The 20454-nt window shown below is 40.7% G+C and overlaps 1 protein-coding gene across 1 annotated transcript in view; it reads left to right on the top strand.

Annotated features, from left to right (window-relative positions):
• Positions 1 to 20454, top strand: part of PCDH15 (protocadherin related 15) — an 812634-nt gene that overhangs the window by 75902 nt on the left and 716278 nt on the right. Inside the window, exon 2 of the mRNA XM_026651074.1 lies at positions 6688 to 6806. Within this exon, the coding sequence (XP_026506859.1) occupies positions 6716 to 6806 (91 nt within the window). The 5' untranslated portion in view covers positions 6688 to 6715. The remainder of the gene's footprint in view (positions 1 to 6687; positions 6807 to 20454) is intronic.

The raw sequence follows: 20454 nt of genomic DNA, 5'->3' as shown, positions 1-20454 counted from the left end.
AATTTCATCCTATTACTCCTAGTTAAAGTCTTTGCTCTCAGCTATATAATTCCCCATCTTGTACGTTACTCTTTGAACTCCCTCTTCATTGCATCTTTCTGTAAAACATTCAGGTACCATACCATGTAGAAATATTATAGTTTTCTACTCCAGTAATCATATTAGCCTTTTTTTATTCTCTATTACATTACAAATTTAGAGCTTGAGCCTGCATCTCTTACTCACGTGAGTAATCAATCCTCAACTGTCTCACTTGAGGTCTTCAAACTTATTTGCGCTGTTCATGACCTGTTTTGGCATTTGAAGATTCTGTTTACTTCCTATTTTGTAAGGATGCTTGTGTTTACTAAATTTCTGATTCCAGTTTCTGTTACAGCGGCCCACAGGATTACTGAATGAAAGGCTCAATCTTTTATTCTGCTCTATTTACAGTTTCATCTAGAGACACTTACCCTTAGAACAACTCCATTTCCATCCTTATGGTTTACTTGACATTTCATCTGAATCAAAAATAAATCTGCCAAGATGTCTGAGTCCTAAAACCTCTCTGGAGTAGTCCCACCACACTGGATGTCAGTTGAGGACTCAATAACTATCTTTCTAAAATTAAGCATTTTTGTTGGAGAACTGGTCATTTTTTAGTATAAAAATCGTTGGGGAAGTGTATATGCCTATTTCTCTTCAGGACTATTACAAATACGTGCACTTTTCTTCTTTGTATACATGTTCATTCGCTGATTTAAGAATTATCTAATTACATATTTTAAAATAAACTCATTCTGTTTGCTGAAGATCTGTAATCATAGATCGTTTGCCTAGCATTTCTGAATTATAAAAACTTGGAAGCATTTGACAACTAGTAATATCTAAAGTAATTTTATTAGTATTAAAACCTTTATTTTATTAGTGTTCTAGAAGACTGGGAAAACTGTAAAGCATATAATGCATTTAGAAATCCTTGCTCACTCATTGGCAAGATCTGTGAATAAATTTATTCTGAGATTCTCACATATCCTCAAAAGCCAATTAACGATGCTGGTGATTATATTAAATTAATTTGCTATCAATAAATCATACTGTGAAGTGGCTATGCTTTATATAATGATCAAATTTGTTTAATATTAACCAGTTAAGAAAAAAATCATCATCATATATTTATTCACTTACTTTAAAAGTTGTGTTTTTAAACCACAAGTAACTTTAAAGTAACTTCAGATTGGCTGAAACTGGTAAACTAGCAATTTAACTGAAAGTAATCAGAAAGTAGCACTTGAATAAACTTTAAAAGGTAACAAGAACAAGCCATATCTGAATTACTGAAGGAAAAATAACATTGTAACACTGGTAAATTTTGTGTGGTCTTGAGTAGAAGGTCTGTTGCTTTTTTTCTATGTTCCTGCCCTACATTGGAGAAACCTCCATTTGGTCTAGGAGCTTCCTCTTTATCACTCTGTTGAAGGCTAATTTTGACCTGCCCTGAAGAAATAGCAAGCAATTTAGGGATTAAAACAAACACTTTGCCATGAATGTGTGGACCTGTGCATACCTCCACAATCTCCAAAATGCTCCCCATCCTCTTCTGTTCTCTAAGGTGCTATAATGGGGGCTTCAACAAATCCAGCCATTCCTTTGGAGAGGAAATTATTGTTGGTTCATTCAGCAATAATTTCTGCACAAATTTCCAATTAAATTTTCTCTGTGTCCTCTGTACAACCTTATCAGTGGAGGTCTGAGGCAAGGCCCACACAGTAGATGAGGAGTTAAGCCAAGCCCTGTCACGTAATTTATTGCTGTGGAAGCAACCTAGAGAGATGAAACTAGGAAGCTGGAACAGTCTCTGGAAGTTGGGGAACACTGTTCTGAGCGGTTTGTTTTTGGACTAGTTTGTTTATGAATCAGTAAAAGAAAGCCCTGAAGAAAATAATTGAAACTGCTGCTATTAAGAGCATTATTCATCTTCCTTCACTGTCCTAAGTGCCCTTATCACACAGAAGGGCTTCTCTGGTTTCTTGGAATTGATGTTCTCTCCACCAAGCTGAAGATATGCTCTCGGTTTTATACTTCCACCAGCATACCCACAGCAGGCTCTCTGACTAGCCACTGCATGAACCAACAGTAGAAAGGCTAAAGCTCCCCAGGCATGCACCCCCTCTGGAGCATAAATCCAAAATTACACCGGCTTGCGCTGCACAGGGAACTGTACAGTGTAAGTTCATAGAGTTCGTCCCTCCCCCTCCCAATGTGCAGTGGAGAGAAATATACAATAGCCTCTCTGAGCAAATCCCATGCACTTCACTCCAAACTCACTGGTTTAGATTAAAACATAAAATAAATGTATTAACTACAAAAGCAAACAGTGGTAGCAAACAGATCAAAGTGGATTACCTAGCAAATAAACAAAAATGCAAACTAAGGCCTGGTCTACACTAACCCCCCAATTCGAACTAAGGTACGCAACTTCAGCTACATGAATAACGTAGCTGAAGTTCGAAGTACCTTAGTTCGAACTTACCTCGGTCCAGACGCGGCAGGCAGGCTCCCCCGTCGACTCCGCGGTACTCCTCTCGCCGAGCAGGAGTACCGCAGTCGACGGCGAGCACTTCCGGGTTCGACTTATCTCGTCCAGACAAGACGCGATAAGTCGAACCCAGAAGTTCAATTGCCAGCCGCCGAACTAGTGGCTGGGTATAGACGTACCCTAAGCTTAATATACTAGATAGGGTGAGACTCTGCTGTTCATATCCAGTCTAACTGATGGTACAGGCAGACTTGTAGATTCTTAAGGCACAAGCTGCATTAGCTTTACAGCTTTGGTTTCTCAGGTCTTCATACACAGGCTAGAAATCCCTTTAGCCTAGGACCAGCACTTCCCCCAGTCCAGTTCCCCCCCCCCCAGGTGTTTCCAGAAGTCTTCTTGTGTGGGGAGTGAAGAACAACAGATGATGTCACTCCCTGTCTTATATAGCTTTAGCATATGGCAGCAACCCTTTGTTTCAAAACTTGGTTCCCAGAGCGGTTTGTGGAAAAATACTGACATTCCAAGATGGAATCCAGAATCATATGGCCTGGTCACATGTCCTTGTAGAGTCATAGCAGCCATTATTTACAGGCTGTCTGGAGTGTTTTGAGGAAGGCTCACCAGGTGGGAGACAGGCTTCTCCTAAGGCCTATTGTTTCCCCTAATGGCTCATTGCCCTGAACAGGCCCTTCCCAACCAGCTATCTAGACTGAAAGTATCATATCATAATAATATCACTATGAAGAATACGGGGTGCAGTGTCACTGCTATAAACTGGGAAAACAAGATTCAAACCAAGTCTTGTAGATGTGTGTGCCTCTTCCAATACTTAACAGAGCTGTCATTTATTTCTTTTAACGGAAACCCTGCTTTCTCTTGGTTGCAATAAATGTAACTTAGTGTGAGTTATTTAGAAGAAAGCTTTAATGTCCTAATATGATACTATTGTTTGTGATGTAAATAAATGCCTAAGATGAAACTATACAGATGCAGAGATCGGAAAAGTTCAATTTCTTGAAGGAAAATGATAGCAGTGGCTTTAATAATTTCTTGTTGATGGCAGATCAGATTGCTTTGATGCTAAAGGCTGTTAAGTGGCGGAGGGTGGAGGGACAATTGTTTGACTCAGAAATTAATGAAAATATAGCTCATATGACCATAATACAAAAATACTAGCAGAAAGTGATAAGGAAAACCAGTGGGCTAAGTGCTTTACATGAGTAAAATGACAGCATTTATATACTTTTTAGACAATAGCTTTGTTTTACTATCCATGTCTCTTTTCATTTCCATCGTTCTTGTTGCTTCCATTTGATATTTCATTGTTGTTATTCTGATATTTTCATATAAAAATGTTCAGAATAATGTAATTTTCACCCCTGAATTGTGGGAGTTCTTTTTTTATCAGAATAACAGAATAGAGCATTGTATAACTTTAAAAATGCTACTCTTTATAAACTTTTGTTTGGTTCAGTGGACCTGTATCCACCAGGTTGCCTTGTTCTATGGTTTGTGCTGCACTGGCAATGGACCAGTCCCAGATGTTATTAGAAGCCTGGGTGTGTTCAGTGGGTCTAAACACTGTGGGATATCTCCCAGCCAAGCCCAGAAGTTGAGCAGCAGCTTTAAGGATTGGTACATCTGTTTTATATTATCACTTTTCAGAAAAGCAGTGAACTTTAATGGTGAAGCTGAAGGAAGGAGAATAACATATTTCTTTGCTTGATACCTTTGTTGGTGAGAAACAAGATCCACTCCAATCTAGACTTAAAGAGGGTTTTTTTTAGCTTTTGTTATATACATTTTAAGACAGGGTTATTATTACATATGAATTACATATACATGTAAAAAGAGATAAGTCAAGAAAAGTAAATGATCAAGTTACTTTCCTTGAGGACAGGGTGACTCTTTTCAAATCTCTGGTTTCTGCTATGCTTGACTAGTCTTCCCCTGTATTTTCTCCAGTCCCTTATTGTTAAATTTTTAATTTTCTTTTTGTAACTTTGTGCAGACTCAGTTTACAGAGCTACTTCATTTGTCTTTATTTTTATACATTACATTCTAACCCCCTAATTAAAACATTCTCATGCATATGTAACCCTTCTGCCCATCTAAGTTGGCAGCAACAAGGGCCGGGTTCTGTATCTAGGGGTTCCGTTTCAATAACACAATGCAAAACCGGCTCGAGCCCCCACCCAGTGACCTGGGACAATTACATACCACCCCCCTGGGTACCTCTAAGAGGCAATACTTCCCCTCTCGCAAGCACGGAGTCTGAGTGTAGCAGAAAATGTTTAATGACATGAGGTAAACGACATCAGCATAAAATTGGAAAAACACCACAAACAGGATTCATAACACAAACCATGAGCAAAACCCACCCCAGCAAATTGGGCTGTGTCCTTTCCCTTTGGTTCTTGAATCCAGCAACCCAAAAATCACCCAGAGTCCCCAAAGTCCAACATCCCCAAAGTCTCTGGGGTCCAGCAACCACCCAAAGTCCCAAAAGTTCAACAACCCCCAAAGTCTCTGCCCCTGGTCAGTGCAGCCCCAGAGTAAAAGGGGGGGGGCACGCAGGGTGTTAAGGGACACCTTACGTGATCCGAGGCTGGCCAGCCGTCTGTTTCTCCGTGGGGGTTCCGCCGCAGCCTTTACCACGAGCCAGTCCACTTTCCTGCCATCCCACGAACTGCTCCGCTCTACAAGCTGCTCCGCTCCGCTCCGCTCACCGACCTGTGAGCCGTTCCAGCCGTCCCCGCAAACAGCTCCGCTCGCCATTCCTTGGGCCACTCCAACCGGCCCTGCAAGGCTCCACACCGCTCGCTGCTCCTCCAGTCGTCCCCACAAATTGCTCCACCAGCTGCTGAGCAATATAGCTTCAGGCTCCCCCACTAGTTAACATAGCCTCAGTGATCTCAGCTCTTAATAACATCAGCTCTTTTGTGATTTCAGCTCTTAGCGATTTCAGCTCATAGTATAGTAGGGGAGCCCCAGTGCTGGTGCACCATTGGCCCAAAGTGAATTCAGCTCAGCAGCCTGTAACTAGACTCCTAAGGGAATCAAAGTTAGCTCTGATATTCCACAGTGGAGAGAGGAGGTGGTGCAATTGGTGTTTCGGACCCTCAGAGGGGGCCCATACCATCAGGTACAAATACCTGTCCCCATCCTCTCTCAATTCACTGGGTTTTGTAACCCATGCCCCTTGACAAGCAAATGCTACTTAGGTAATGGTGACGGATTCACTCAGTCCTTCTGTCATACAACAGTTCCACTGGCCTTGATTCACAGAATCAGGGTAACAAAACTTTATTCTTCCTGCCCCAATAATAGAGAAACTGGGGATCCCACACCAGCCAAAGTAACCACTTTCAGTTGCTGTGTTTCCTGCCAGGCGAGTGGGTGTGCCTATGCAAATAAGATCAGCCCCTGGAGTTCTTTTCCACACTCGCCATAATTCACCACCAGATGTCAGGGTAGAGCTCATCCTGACTCTGCTTACACATACATTACAATAATTAACCTCAATTAATACATTTTTGAATATTCTGCTGATACTGACTTCTATTTGTTCCCCAACATTTTTTGGTCCCACTCCCACTGGCTTCATCCAGGTGATTTTATTTTACAGTAGTAGTTGTTCATTTCACTGGTCTGTTTTTTGTGGTGTTGGGTTTTTGCTTGTTAGCTTGTCTTGTTGAGGGGAGGAGGGACGTACACCTGATTTTCTGCAAAGTTCCTCTTGACTTTTTGCTTTACCTTGTTATTTGCTTAGGCCAGATATTTTACAAATAAGACACACAAACCAGTTTTCTAATTCGCAAACTCTTGCAGCAAAATCTAAAGTGCTATCTCAGCAAAAATGTACAAAAAGCAAACATTGTTATCTTTTCTTATCATGTTATATATATTAATTTCTCTAACATTTAATATATGTTTGACTAACACAAAACATTACACAGTTCTCTAACACCGTGATTGAAGTAGAAAGAGCAATAACATAAACAAAACAAAACTGTCTTGTTCTGGAGATTGGACATGCTTGCTGATAGATACATATCATTTAGTAATATTGCTTAGGGACCCATACTACCAGTGATTAACCATGAATCTGACAGATGCATTTACCTTAACTGATTAATGAACATGTCAAATCTTTCTTTTTATTTCAGATCTGCCTTGAGTGAAGTTCAATAGAAAATGCTACAGCAGTTTTCTCTCTGGGAATGGTTGGCTGTAGGAATTGCGATTGCTACTGTCTTCACCAATTGTTTGGCCCAGAATGATGATGGTAAGCATGTTTTTATTTTACATGTTACACAAAGATACTATAGTATATGGAAAAAATGTTTACCCAGACGATTTGGTATTTAATGGAATGAGCTATTAATATATGCTGCTTTAAGAAGACAAGTTACAAATGAAAGGATAACAATATATGGCCCTTGTATGCTTAACTGTCACAACTGTGTCCACTAGGGATCCATTATGGAGAATGTATTCAAGACCTGTGGATTACAACCAAAGTCAAGAAACACATAAGTAAAATTAAAAACATAATTTAAATATACACTTATTTCTAGCATTGAGATCTGAACACATTTTAATTATTATATGCTTGCAAGTATGCTCCTCAGCACATTTTATTTGGAAATATACCAGTTACAGCACCAAAATGATAACTTTTAAAGAGAAGAAGAAATTTACTCTGAAGCTATATTTACATACACCTCAACCAGCCAAAGCTTCAGTGCAGGGAAAAGATCCAAAATGAGGAACTCAAGAAAAAAGAGCAGTGCAGGAATTGTAAAATGATGTGACAATAGAGAGACCATATTAATTCCTGGTATATCTTCATTTTTTTTAATGGAAATATGCGAGGGATGCATTTGACTCAGTATTTGTAATCAAATTGCAAATGTATATACCATTGTTTCTTAAACCAACATTTTAAACATAATAAATATAAAGAAGAGAGAAAGGTCTGTTTGTGTGGGATTGCTCAAGTGAAAGTAAAATGAAGAACTATTAAGAGGCACATATGAACATGCAGTATGCTTTTCTTTAATGAAACTATTACTTTTGTTATAGTATGCTTATAATGTTACATTCATGTTAGTTATTATTTTTGTAGCTAGGTTTCCTTTTTTAAATTTAGAAAACTGTATGTTGGTAAAAAGTTGTACACCTTTGTGAATTAGAGAGCTATTTTTTTTATTACGGACATCTCAACAATACACTGCATTTTGTTTGTCTTTCATTTTATGTTGAAATGGGATGCTTTCCAAAACGCCTATTCTTTTTATTTCAACATTTCCTATTCTAACAGTAATTTCAGCTCTGAATGTTTTCTTTTTTTTTAGTTTTGTATGATATCCATGGTATGTAAGCAAATTATTTCCCCCCCTCATTCCTTCTTGTATAACATCACTATGATTTTCACCATCAATACATGTTATCTAGTTGCTCACAGAGGCAGTGAAGAATATGAATCGCTCTTGTTCTTTTCTTGGCTTAGCTGACGTAGACACTTTTAACCTATTTACGATGATGATTATTTTATTATGGTAGCCTAAAGTCTTCAATCATGATTGAGGTATTGTACAAACACACAGTAAAAGACAGTCCCTGCCTTAAAGATCTTGCAATATATTTAATATAAGATATAATCAGTGGGTTGTACAATCTGAAGGAACTGGGGAGGGAGGATGATGGAAATAGTAATAAGAATATGCATTTACATAGGCCAGGTTTATACACAACTAGAGTTAAAAATACAATATTGGACACTCCTAAAGGCCATCTGACTATCCATTATCAGTTGGCTTTTTCTGGTAGTCATCATTGTAGAAGTGAATCTTGAAGAGAGGGTATTCTCTTTACAGACTAGTTTAAGGAGAGTGGGCCATACATAAAGGAGCAGCATGGAAGAAGATGTGAGGGTGTTTATAGTAGGAGCAAATAGGAAATGGAAGATAGTATCACTGAAGGAGTAGGGGAAAGATCACATGATAAATGTATTAAATAGGGAGGGGCTAAGTTGTGAAGGGCCACGTTCATTTGATGCAGTGGAGAAAGGGGGACCATCTCTCAGTTGAGGGTAACATGGTCAGAAGAATTAATTTAGTAGCATCTTTTGATTGGACCTGGGAATCCAATTGGATGTCAGAAAGGCCAGAGAGAAAAAGGCTGCAGTTGTTAAGATGAGAGATAATAAGGGCTTAGACTAGGCTTTTACTAGCAGAACAGAGAGGAAAGGCCAGATCTCTGGAAGGAAGTGATGGAGGAAGGAAGAAGGGGAAACATATGGACACTGCCTGGATGTGTGGATCTAGATAGATGATACTCAAAGATGTCATCCAGGTAGAGGCTCTGAAATTTGACCATAAAAGTGTCATTAAAGACCATGGAGACAAAAGTTTCAGTGGCATAGAGACCAAATTGGAGGGTAAAAGGACAGAGTTGGAGGAGAGAACCTTAATAAAACAGTTGTGTGTGACACTTTCACTGAGTTTAGAGGTGAAGGGAGATGGGATAGCAGTTGGAGAAAGATGCAGGGTAAATGTTGTGGGGTTATAAGGATAGAGGAATCATAGCATGTTCATACTGTGAAGGAAAGGAATTTAATAAGAGTGAGAAGCTAAGGGTTGAAGAAGGTGGTGAGAGTGTAAGGGCAGGGTAGGTCATGAGGAAGAAGGCGATGGCATCGCTTGGCCAGGTGGAAGAGTTAAGAGGAAAACAAGTGAGGAACCTCATTGTTGTTGAAAGTGCAGAAGGAGGTAAGAATGGGGTGAGAGAAGATTGTGAAAGGAAGGCAGAAAGAATGTCATGCTGAATCTTCTCTTTGAAAAAGTTGGTGAGAGAACATGGAACAGGGAAATTCTTTTAGGTGGCTGGAATTGCAATATGGGATTAAATGATGGTGGAGAAGTGTTGTTTGAGCTGGGAGATGTTAGTACTGAAGGATGAGTGTCTGTGCGGTCAAGGCATTTTCTCAAAATGCACTCAGCAGTACAGGAGTAAAAAGGAGTTGAGCATGAATTGGAGGTTGATGGAATGGACTTTGTGGTGAGAGAGTTTGGGGAAATAATGGAAACCAGGGTGATGGAGATATTGTGGTGTAATGAAATGACAACTGAGCATATGGAGAAGAGAGCACGGATGGTGGGGAGAGTACAGAGAACGTAACTTTTTACTGTAATCTAGTGTTATTACCCTTTCAGGTCGTGTTTCCCAAACTTGGGATGCCGCTTATGTAGGGAAAGCCCCTGGCGGGCCGGGCCGGTTTGTTTACCTGCCACGTCCGCAGGTCCGGCCGATCGCGGCTCACACTAGCCGCAGTTCGCCGCTCCAGGACAATGGGAGCTGCTGGAAGCGGCACGGGCCGAGGAATGTACTGGCCGCTGCTTCCAGCAGCTCCCATTGGCCTGGAGCAGTGAACTGTGGCCAGTGGGAGCCGTGATCGGCCAGACCTGCAGACGCGGCAGATAAACAAACCGGCCCGGCCCGCCAGGGGCTTTCCCCGAAGAAGCGGCGTCCCAAGTTTGGGAAACACTGCTTTAAGGCTTTGTGAATAAATGACAATCTAATAGAAGGAGACTTGCTAATTGGAAAAGATGTTACTCAAATACAGTAGAACTCAATTTAATCCTCCTGTTGTAAACCTTATTTTGGTTAAATTTAATATGTGTTTGTCATTTCAAAGATTGTGATTGTCTGTAGCCATTTATTCAGATAAATATGTGATGCCAAAGTAAACCATGAACAGTTTGCTACTCTGCCACTAAAAATAAATTGTTTTGATTATATCATGATTGTATCATGACTTAAAAACACTTAATATCATGATACAAATTAGGGAAGATAAAGTAGAAATCTTCATTTTTAATGTGAAATTTAGATAGTAAATTTTACAGTTAATTTTCTTTGCTGTTATATACAAACATCATTTTTTGTCTTACCTTCCTCACCAAAAATGTATTTAAATAATTATACAGGGTATAATGGATGCTTTAATGTGAGAAAAATCCTTTTACCTATAGTTCTGCATAAACCTATACATTTAATAATGATATTTTAAACTGCAGCAAGTTTGATTTAGTGTTGTATGCTGGCTTCTTTTCTAGCTAGAAGTGTAAGATGCACTCCCCCAAAAGAATCAGTGGTTCTTTTTTTTCCACATAAATAATTTTTGTACACCTCATAAATCACTGTATAAAAGAGACAAGAAGTGAACAGGAAGAGCCTATGCAGTTTCTAAACTGTATATTACTTTCAGAAGTTAATGTGAATAAATCATATATCACATCACCTTAACAAATAATAACAGCAACAGAAATTGGTTTAGTTAATGTGAATTAATTATCATATGCACAGTATTTATTTGTGAATTAAAATTGCCTTCCACAATATTGTAATCTCTTATTTCTTGTTTTGTTTTTATAAATTGGTCAGATGAATGCTTGTGATAATTCATGACACATGTTGAGGACATAGGCATGCACAGCCCATTTCATTAGAGTGTGCACCCAGGGAGCCCCGCCCTAGCCCTGCCCCTGCCCTAGTCCCGCCCCCATCCACTCCCTCCTACTTCCCGCCCCTTGACTTCCCCCCTCAGAACCCCCAACCCCCCCTGCTCATTGTTCCCCCCGACTACCCCCTCCTGGGACCCTTGCCCCTAACTGCTCCCCAGGACTCCACCCCCTACCTAAGCCTCCCTGCTCCTTGTCCCCTGACTGCCCCCCTAGGACCCTACCCCCTACCTTTCCCCTGACTGCCCCGACCCTTATCCACACCCATGCCCCCAGACAGATCCCCGGGACTCCCACGCCTATTCAACTGCTCCCCACCCCCTGACAGGACCCCCAGAACACCCAACCCATACAACCCCCCGCTCCCTGCCTCCCCCAACCCCTCTCAACACCCCTGCCTCCTAACAGCCCCCCCAGAACTCCTGACTCATTCAACCCTCCCAGCTCCTCATCCCCTGACCACTCCCTCCAGAGACCCCCCCAGGACCCTCCTTGCTCCCTGTCCCCTGACTGCCCTGACCCCTATCCACCCCCACCCCCTGAGAGACCCCGGGACTCTCATGCCCCATCCAATCCCCCCTGCTCCCTGACTGCCCCCTCCAGAGACCCCCCGCCCCTAACCACCACCACCCCCCAGGATCCCACCCCCTATCCAACCCACCCTGTCCCCTGACTGCCCCCACCCCTTATCCAACCCCCCTGGCCCCGGACCCCTTACCATGAGAGGAGGCTCCTAGCCTCCCCGCGGAGCCAAACACTGCCCTGCAGGAGCGCGCAGCCCCAGCCCCCAGAGCGCTGCACGCGCAGTGGCATGGCTCCAGAGGAGGGGGGAGCATGTCTGCCTCACCGCGGAGCCAAACGCTGCTCCGCGGGAGTGCGCAGGCCTGGCCCCCAGAGCGCTGCACGCGGCAGCATGGCTCCAGGGGAGGGGGGGGAAGGTGGAGGAGGGGCCGGTGGCTTGCTGTGCTTGGCCGGGCACTCCGGCCCAGGAGCGTGGACCCCGCGGCTTGCCGCACCGGGGAGTGGAGCCATTTGCCCACCCGTGCATTAGGGTGTGCCTGGGCACACCCCGTGCACACGCCTATGGTTAAGGACTCTGTCCTGATATATCTACCTGCACGTAGCAATGAAATGTAGAATATGTGAAAATGCAGAATCTAAGTTTGAACGATTCCCCCCGAAGTTTATGATTGTCTAGATCAGGCAGCTGGATTCTCTCAATTATAGAAATAGGGTAGTCAGCCACAAGATTCAGATCTGGATTGAAGTTCAGATTTTGAAACTTTCATTCACCTCATCAATTCTGAATATTTTCAGATCAACTAACCTACAACATGAGATGCTTTAGAAGAGCTGTCAGTATTATGTGCTATTCTGGCTGCTTGAAGTATTTCTGTTTTGTGAAGGTTTTCTTTTGGATAAATATTCTTGTCTAATACACCTGTGGAGGACAGTGAGATGTTTCAAGTCATTGAGCACCAAGTAATTTTATCCCCAAAATTACTAAATTTCATAGTGTAGAGAAACAAGAAATGATAGGCCAAATCATCATTGTCTTTTCATTCAGGGATGTGACTCGCACTACTTTAGTTGCATGGAGTTCTTTGCCACACCTGAGTGGATACCACAATTAAACAAAAGCAAAATAATCACAATTGTTAACTATTGTTAAAGAAAATAGAATAAAATTAAAAACAAAAGAGAATACAAACAATAAAGAATGGTTACTTCAGTTACAATCTCTTCTGAATATCTCTCTGTGGAGAGCTTTCAGCAGAGATTACACCTTCCAAGAGTAGGTCTTCTCTTGGACAGGTTCCTAGTAATGAGTTCTGTTTTAGTGTTTCAGAAATAACTGAAAACGTTTATAGATGGACAAAAGGATTTTGTGAAGGATAGGTGAGTCCTATTGGTTTATCATAGATAACCTAAACAGTTAAAAATTGGCAACTATGAGGTATCTCGGGGCCATGGAACCTTCCAGAGTGAACTCTGGAGGGATTTGGAGTAAGCCATCAGCATCCACCCGCATCTGCCACCAGGCACCCACTTTTCCACTCCATAAGCCAAAAGGCACACAAAGCAAAGTAGGATAGCCAGAGGTAATTACATCACAACAACATGGGGCCCCTAAAATATTATTGTGTGGCTTTGATTTGGTGGGAATTTTTCTGGGAGAGGAGTGGTGTGTGTGGTTGGTTTGTTTGTTTTTAGAATGAAGCTAGCTCTTCTACCTCTGACATATGTTAAATGTACACAATCTGATTTGACTGTTAACCTGATTCTCCCCTTTCATGGAGGTAGTGGAATTTGGCTTTTCCTCAAGCCATTTCCCTTACCTATAATACCTAAAACCAAAACAATACCCTATTTCAATAACTCCTAGGCTACGTCTACACTACGGGGGGATCGGTTTCAGATACGCAAATTCAGCTATGGGAATAGCGTAGTTGATTTCGACGTATCTGATCCGACTTACCCCGCTGTGAGGATGGCGGCAAATCGACTGCCGCGGCTCCCCCGTCGACGACGCTTACTCCTACCTGGGCTGGTGGAGTACGCGCGTCGATTCAGGGATCGATTGTCGCATCCCAACGAGACGTGATAAATCGATCCCCGAGAGATCGATTTTCTACCGCCGATCCGGGCGGGTAGTGAAGACCAGCCCCTAGTCACAAGTCCAATTACAATTGTTTTAAAAAATAATACAGGAGAAAACTGAATCTCTGGTAAATTGTATTGAAGAAGGAATAGCACAGTGTACCACTGACATTTGGACTAGTAGTAGTACATGTAAGGCATATTTGTCATTGACAGATCTTTAATTCAAAATCATCAGTCATGTCTTTTCTCCTCCAAATTCAAAACCTGCTACAAATAGCAACAATACCAGTAAGAATACTTTTAGAGGGCAAAGATTTTACATATTATGGTTCTGGATAGTAAAGAGCATTAGCTTTTTTTGTTACTGTCTAATTTACCATGTAGATGAGAAAAATCTAATTTCAGTGGAAATGTGGTATAATAGAAATGTAGTATAGTAGTATATACTACATTTCATCCATAAGCTAATGAAGAACACTAAAGAGCTTAACAGATTAATTTCATTTACAGAAATGCAGACTTGTCTGAGATGGAATACAGTAATTATTTAACAGTGCACAATAGTTTAGGACTGGAAGTGAAGAATGCGGTATCTAGTTGAAACTGTTGGAGAACATAGATTGTCATGTGTTGGAATTGCCTTTGTTGGCATTTGGTGACAACAGGACTAACATCCCTACTTTTGTGCAAGGTGCCATGGGATCTTGACTGAGTACAGATGGTAAGAAAATTGATTTTATCTTCTCATCCAAAAGAGAGTACCTTTAACAGCACAATGTCTGATAGCACTAAGCTCACACACTTTTCATTACAGACTCTAATGGAGGAGTCCACCTTCAGAATTGCCAAAACCACTGTCTAGTTAACTTGTGAAGTTTGAAAAGGTCATACTGTTTGTGTGTTGTCTGGAGAGAATTTTGTGCCATATGTAGGGGACTACATTGCTTCTAGTGGAACATCAGCATTTACGGTTGTTGCCATATTGTAGCATTGAATCTGCAGCAGAAACCTTCAGTGAAGGAGTTAAAAATAATTCCCATGTATATTATACTGCTATAATTAAGTCAGTCCACATCCTCAAGCCAAAAGAGGGCAATGATTGCCACAGACAGTGGTGCTAAAATATGTGATGTAGTAGATAGTGGCTTTACAAGTATCCCATTCATTACATACAGTCAGGGCCCCTTGAAGTCGGTGCAATAACTGACTCACAATTCACTTCCTTGCACTTTAGATCAGACTTCTAGTATTGTCATGAATATAAGTAGAATAAGGAGGAGGAAATTTCCAAAGTTATGTACATGAAGAGAAACATGTTATATTTGGGGGAATATATTTTTAGATTTTACAATGTCCAGTAAACATCCCTAATTTATTCAAAATGCAGTTACTGGATGCACGTTTTCTTGACTGAGCAAATGAAACAAGACATGACATTTGAACATATTAGATGATCATTTTCATAGATGGACTTTATATGAGGGAAATTAAATGACTTATTCAAGAAGTGAATTTCAATACACTCCCAAGAGACTGCAGTGAATTGGATATCATAATTGAGCCATATCTCACCATACAATTATTGTTACTTATAATGGAAGAAAACATTGCCATGAAAATCTCTATAGTTACCATTGCTAAATAATCCAGAGGTCACTAGTCAAATGATTTATTATACTTGCAACCAGTGATCAAAGGACATGCAGAGTTTGGAGGACAGGCAATGGCTTACTCCTTCCCTACTCCCTTCCTGAGAAGCTGCTGAGCTGCTCACAAGCACTGCAGAGATGAAGGCTGAGCTCATGAGGTGAAAATAAACATCCCTTCCACAGTTCCTCACAAAAAATATTAGTAGTCATGCAGATTTTTCCAGGATTGGTCTGAAACAGTGATAAAGTTCACTGGTGTTATGAAGTTTAAGTTTAAAAAAAAATCTGTATTAAAAGCTCTTTAGCAAAAAATGAATCTGAAAGAAATAAACTACACTGCTCTACAGCCAAAATGCTTCTGAAATAAATGTAGTCAAACTTTACTAATTCTGGGTCACTGAGAACGAAAATGATGCTTAAAATTGTTGATTGGCTCTAGTTTTCAAGATATGCTATTGGGTCAGTATATACGACCCTTGACTTGGGAATGGCGGAGGATAAGTGAGTTATAAAGGGAAGGGATCTCAATTTAAACCAGAAATGACTAAAATACATCTTTGACTGGATCTATGAATAAATCTATGACTGGGTTTGGACAGTACTTGCTTTTTAGGCAAAACAATGAATGATGCAATCTGAAGCTGGTATTGCGTCATACATGATATGAATTGCATCATGTTATTCCTAGAAGTCATGGATGATGCAATCATAATGAAGCTTACATCATACTGCTGAACAAATTGCCCTATATCAGCTCTAGAAATCATACTGTGTCGTGCTCTCTTATTTGTCAGTGTTTGATTTTGCAAAAGGACACATTTCTGTTTAGCCAAAGTGAGCAGAGATGCCTCGTACTTGTGTGAACAGTGCAGATAACTTCTGCTATGTTTGTGGTGAAGTGACTTTTGCATCACAAAAGCGCAGTATAACCACTATGGTTAAGAAAGCCTATCACCTTTATTTTGGCTGCAAAATTGGAGATTAGGACAAGAGGTGGGCCCCACACATATGCTGCAACACTTGTGCAACAAATCTTCGCCAGTGGTTGAACAGGAAAAGGAAATCTATGCCTTTTGCAGTGCCAATGATTTGGAGAGAGCCAACAGATCATACCAGCAATTGTTACTTCTGCATGGTGCCTCCAGTTGGGAAAGGTGTGTCAAAGAAGAAAAAGTGGACTGTGCATTATCCAAACATTCCATCAGCTATATGCCCAGTACCCCACGGAGGAGGACTGCCGGTTCCTGATGCACCAGAATCATTCTCACTTGAGTCAGACGAGGAAGAGGAAGAGGATGAAACTTCTGGTCCTGAACCATCAATGTCATAGGACCCACATTTTCTCCCATCCTCCTCCTCTGAACCACACCTCATAACACAAGGTGAACTGAATGACCTTGTCAGGGATTTGGAACTACCCAAGAGTAAGGCAGAGCTGTTGGGCTCCAGACTACAGCAGTGGAATCTCCTGGCAGGTGATGTTAGGGTTTCCATGTTCCGTGACCGTCAAAAGGATCTTGTCCCATTCTTCTTCATGGAAGGTGATCTTGTAGCCTGCAACAACATCGATGGTGTGATGGCAGCCCTCAACATCGTTCACGATCCAGATGAGTGGAGACTGTTCATTGATTCATCAAAGACGAGTCTTAAAGCTGTTTTACTGCATAATGGCAATGTTTTGCCATCAATTCCAGTTGGTCATGCAGTCCATATGAAGGAAACCTATGACAACATGAAACAACTTTTGAGGTGCATAAACTAGGACCAACATCAGTGGCAGCTTTGTGGCGATTTGAAGGTTGTTGCTCTCTTGCTTGGTCTGCAGACTGGATACACAAAGTACTGCTGTTTTCTCTGTGAATGGGATAGTCGTGCAAGAGATTCCCACTACATCAAGAAAGATTGGCCACTCCGACAGTCATTGGAGCCTGGGAGGAAAAGTGTTCAGCATCCACCACTTGTTGAATCAAGGAAGATTTTGTTACCACCCTTACACATCAAGCTGGGTCTGATGAAGAACTTTGTCAAGGCCATTGACAAAACACAAGCAGCTTTCAAGTACCTCCGTGGAAAATTTCCAAGGTTAAGTGAAGCTAAGATAAAGGAAGGTGTCTTTGTTGGTCCTCAGATTCGTGAACTTCTTCGAGATGATGCATTTGACCATGCACTGCGTGGCAAGGAAAAGACGGCATGGAAAGCCTTCCAGTTAGTGGCAATGAATTTTCTCGGAAACAACAAGGCAGACAACTACAGGTTGTTGGTGGGAAACCTCCTCAAGGCATACAAAAGCCTTGGTTGCAACATGTCACTAAAGATACATTTTTTGCACTCTCATCTAGATTTTTTTCCACCGAACTGCGGAGCAGTGAGCGACGAGCACGGCGAGCGATTTCACCAGGACATTGCAACAATGGAGAAACGCTATCAGGGCAAATGGAGCCCATCAATGCTTGCAGACTATTGCTGGACAGTGACAAGAGATGCTCCATTTAATGAATACAAGAGACAAGCCAAGAAGCGCCGAGTAGACACTGAATAGGACTAAACTATGTACAGAATAGTTTTTTGCCTTTTGTTTCATAATACATTTTATTTATATAACCCTTTTGCTGATTTTTAAAGTGTTACATAAACAGGACAGGTGAAATATTATTATGTAAAGCAACCATAAACACACGAAAAGACCTAGGTTTACAATTTATGATTAAAACTCTATTATCTACACAATATACATAGACATAAAATGTAAAAACTTAAATATCTTAGAAACAGTAGCCAATCAGTTGTTTTAATTGTCATATTTGAATTCAGCACATCAAAATACATAATAAATAGCACATTTTATCTCTGAAGCAGACGACTTCTCAAAAATTGTAGACCAGTGCTATCTGTGCTATCCCATTTTTTCAGGAGTTGTTTCTCGGTAACTGTAACTCAGTCTTCTGTATTCTTATCCCAAGACAAGGAATATATGGATGCAGCTTATAAAAGAACAAAGTGGAATTGTTCTGAGGAAATCATAACAGTAAAAAACATTATTATAATCTGTCAATCAATAGATTCCATCATAAATATACACTGTTCCATAAAAAACACCTCACAGGCTCTCTCATTTACTGCCCAATGCATTGGATCCCCTTTCATTAGTTTGCTATCTTAAAGAATATTGCATTCGGCAGAAAATATAGGCTCACTCTACAAAATGTAGATAAATATAGGCTCTAAAAATCATTTTAAAAGGTCACTTTAAAAATAAAAAGAATTAATCTTTCTGAAAGTTAATCTAAGTTGCTCAATTAATGATAGCAAATTAATTCAAGAAAATTCTAAATTGAATACTCCCAGCAAGTTTATCATCATTTCTGGTGGAATGATATACTGTACATACACAGTGAGAGAAGAAACACATAAACAGGTGCTTGCCTTCAGGCTGTTTAGAAAACATGTAGTGTTTGGATGAGAAATCATGTAACCCCCCCGGGTTTGTTTGTGAGTGGAGCGAGTCTGGAATCAGCAGGGATCTTTATCATCTATGCGGCTGTTTTTAAAAAAGCCACATCCGTATATGTTTTTTTACTGTTCAGTTTGCTGTTTTACAGTGTGTTTGTTGAGTTGTTTAAATTGTAAGCACTGCTGCTGTTAGGGTGATATTCTGGGATATTCTGAGGTTCTTTGTAAAATCTACTGGAGATGAGACCTCTAAAGCCAGCACATGGGGTTTCGAGGCTATTTACCTAGGTGGAGGCACCACATATTCTAAATTCTAGTACGGGACCTCTCCACCCGAGGGGCCTATGTAAATCCATACCTCCTGCTGAAAGGAGGGAATTAGCATGAACATGTAATAAAATGAACTTTTCCCATAGTGATATTGCAGTTTTGTTCAACAAATCACACCTGTTGTCTTTTAATTCAATGTTTATTGTTAGGATATAGATATTCAAGCCTGTCTGGCCTATACTTTAAGAATTTAGGTGTATTCTTATCACTTAGCTAGTTATAGCGGTATAAAAGAAAGAATCAAAATCATTGTCTATCTGTGTCTCTCACTGTGACAGTCTGAGGCCCTGTTTAGTCAAATTGAAATAAGGCAATCTGGGGCTGTTAGGAAGGTGATCCGATCTCTCACCTCCAGATAAAGGGAAAAGCCTAGAACATGTAAAAGGAAATTTAGTTTGATAGTTTTCTGTCTGGTAAGAACTCACTTATCAATAGACACAGCTGGAAAACCCTTATGTCTGTATAGAGGTAGTTGTGAAATCCTCACTTCTGTATTGTTTTGTATGTTTATTTGCATGGTCTCTGTCTGGTTCTGTAATTGTTTCTGTCTGCTGTATAATTAATTTTGCTGGGTGTAAACTAATTAAGGTGGTGGAATATAATTGGTGAGCTAATCATGTTACAATATGTTAGGATTGGTTAGGTAGTAGGTTAGTAGAATGATTGGTTAAGGTATAGCTAAAAATATTACTATATAAATTAGGGGCAAACAGGAAGTAAGTTGGGATTCGAAAATAAGGAAAAAGGAACTTGGATTTAAGCTTGCTGGAAATTCACCCCAATAAACATTGAATTGTTTGCACTTTTGGACTTCGGGTATTGTTGCTCTCTGTTCATGCGAGAAGGACCAGGGAAGTGTGAGAGTGAAGGAATAAGCTCTCTAACATTTATAACCAACAGAGTACTTCATGTATGTACAATAGTAATCTCTCTGTGTATCCATACAGTAGTGTCACTAGCTTTAGTGTGGACAATTTTAGTGTTGCTCTGTTCTTGTATCCTTTAAGTCTTATGTTTAGAAGTAAGAGAGTCCTCTCTTCTAAGGCTGCAGAGTAGTGTCCCTGTTTAGGCCTGGTCTACACTAGGCATTTAGGTAGGTACAACTACGTCGCTCAGGAGTTTGAAAAATCCAACTCTCTGAGAGATGCAGTTAAGCCAATCTAGGTTGATGGGAGAATTCTGCACTGACCTAGCTACCGCCTCTTGGGGAGATGGATTACCTATGCTGACAGCGGAATCCTTCCCATTTGCATAGGTAGTATCTTCACTAAAGAGCTGCAGCAGTAGACAAGCCCTGAGTCACAGTTTCTAGGTCAACTAATATGTAAAATGTTTTTTATGATAACTAGAAAAATAAAATAAAAATGGGCCAGAT

Source organism: Terrapene carolina, unplaced genomic scaffold, assembly GCF_002925995.2.
Source record: "Terrapene carolina triunguis isolate 2854851 unplaced genomic scaffold, T_m_triunguis-2.0 Scaffold95, whole genome shotgun sequence".
NCBI lineage: Eukaryota > Metazoa > Chordata > Testudines > Emydidae > Terrapene > Terrapene triunguis.
This window is presented reverse-complemented; position numbering and strand designations above follow the sequence as displayed.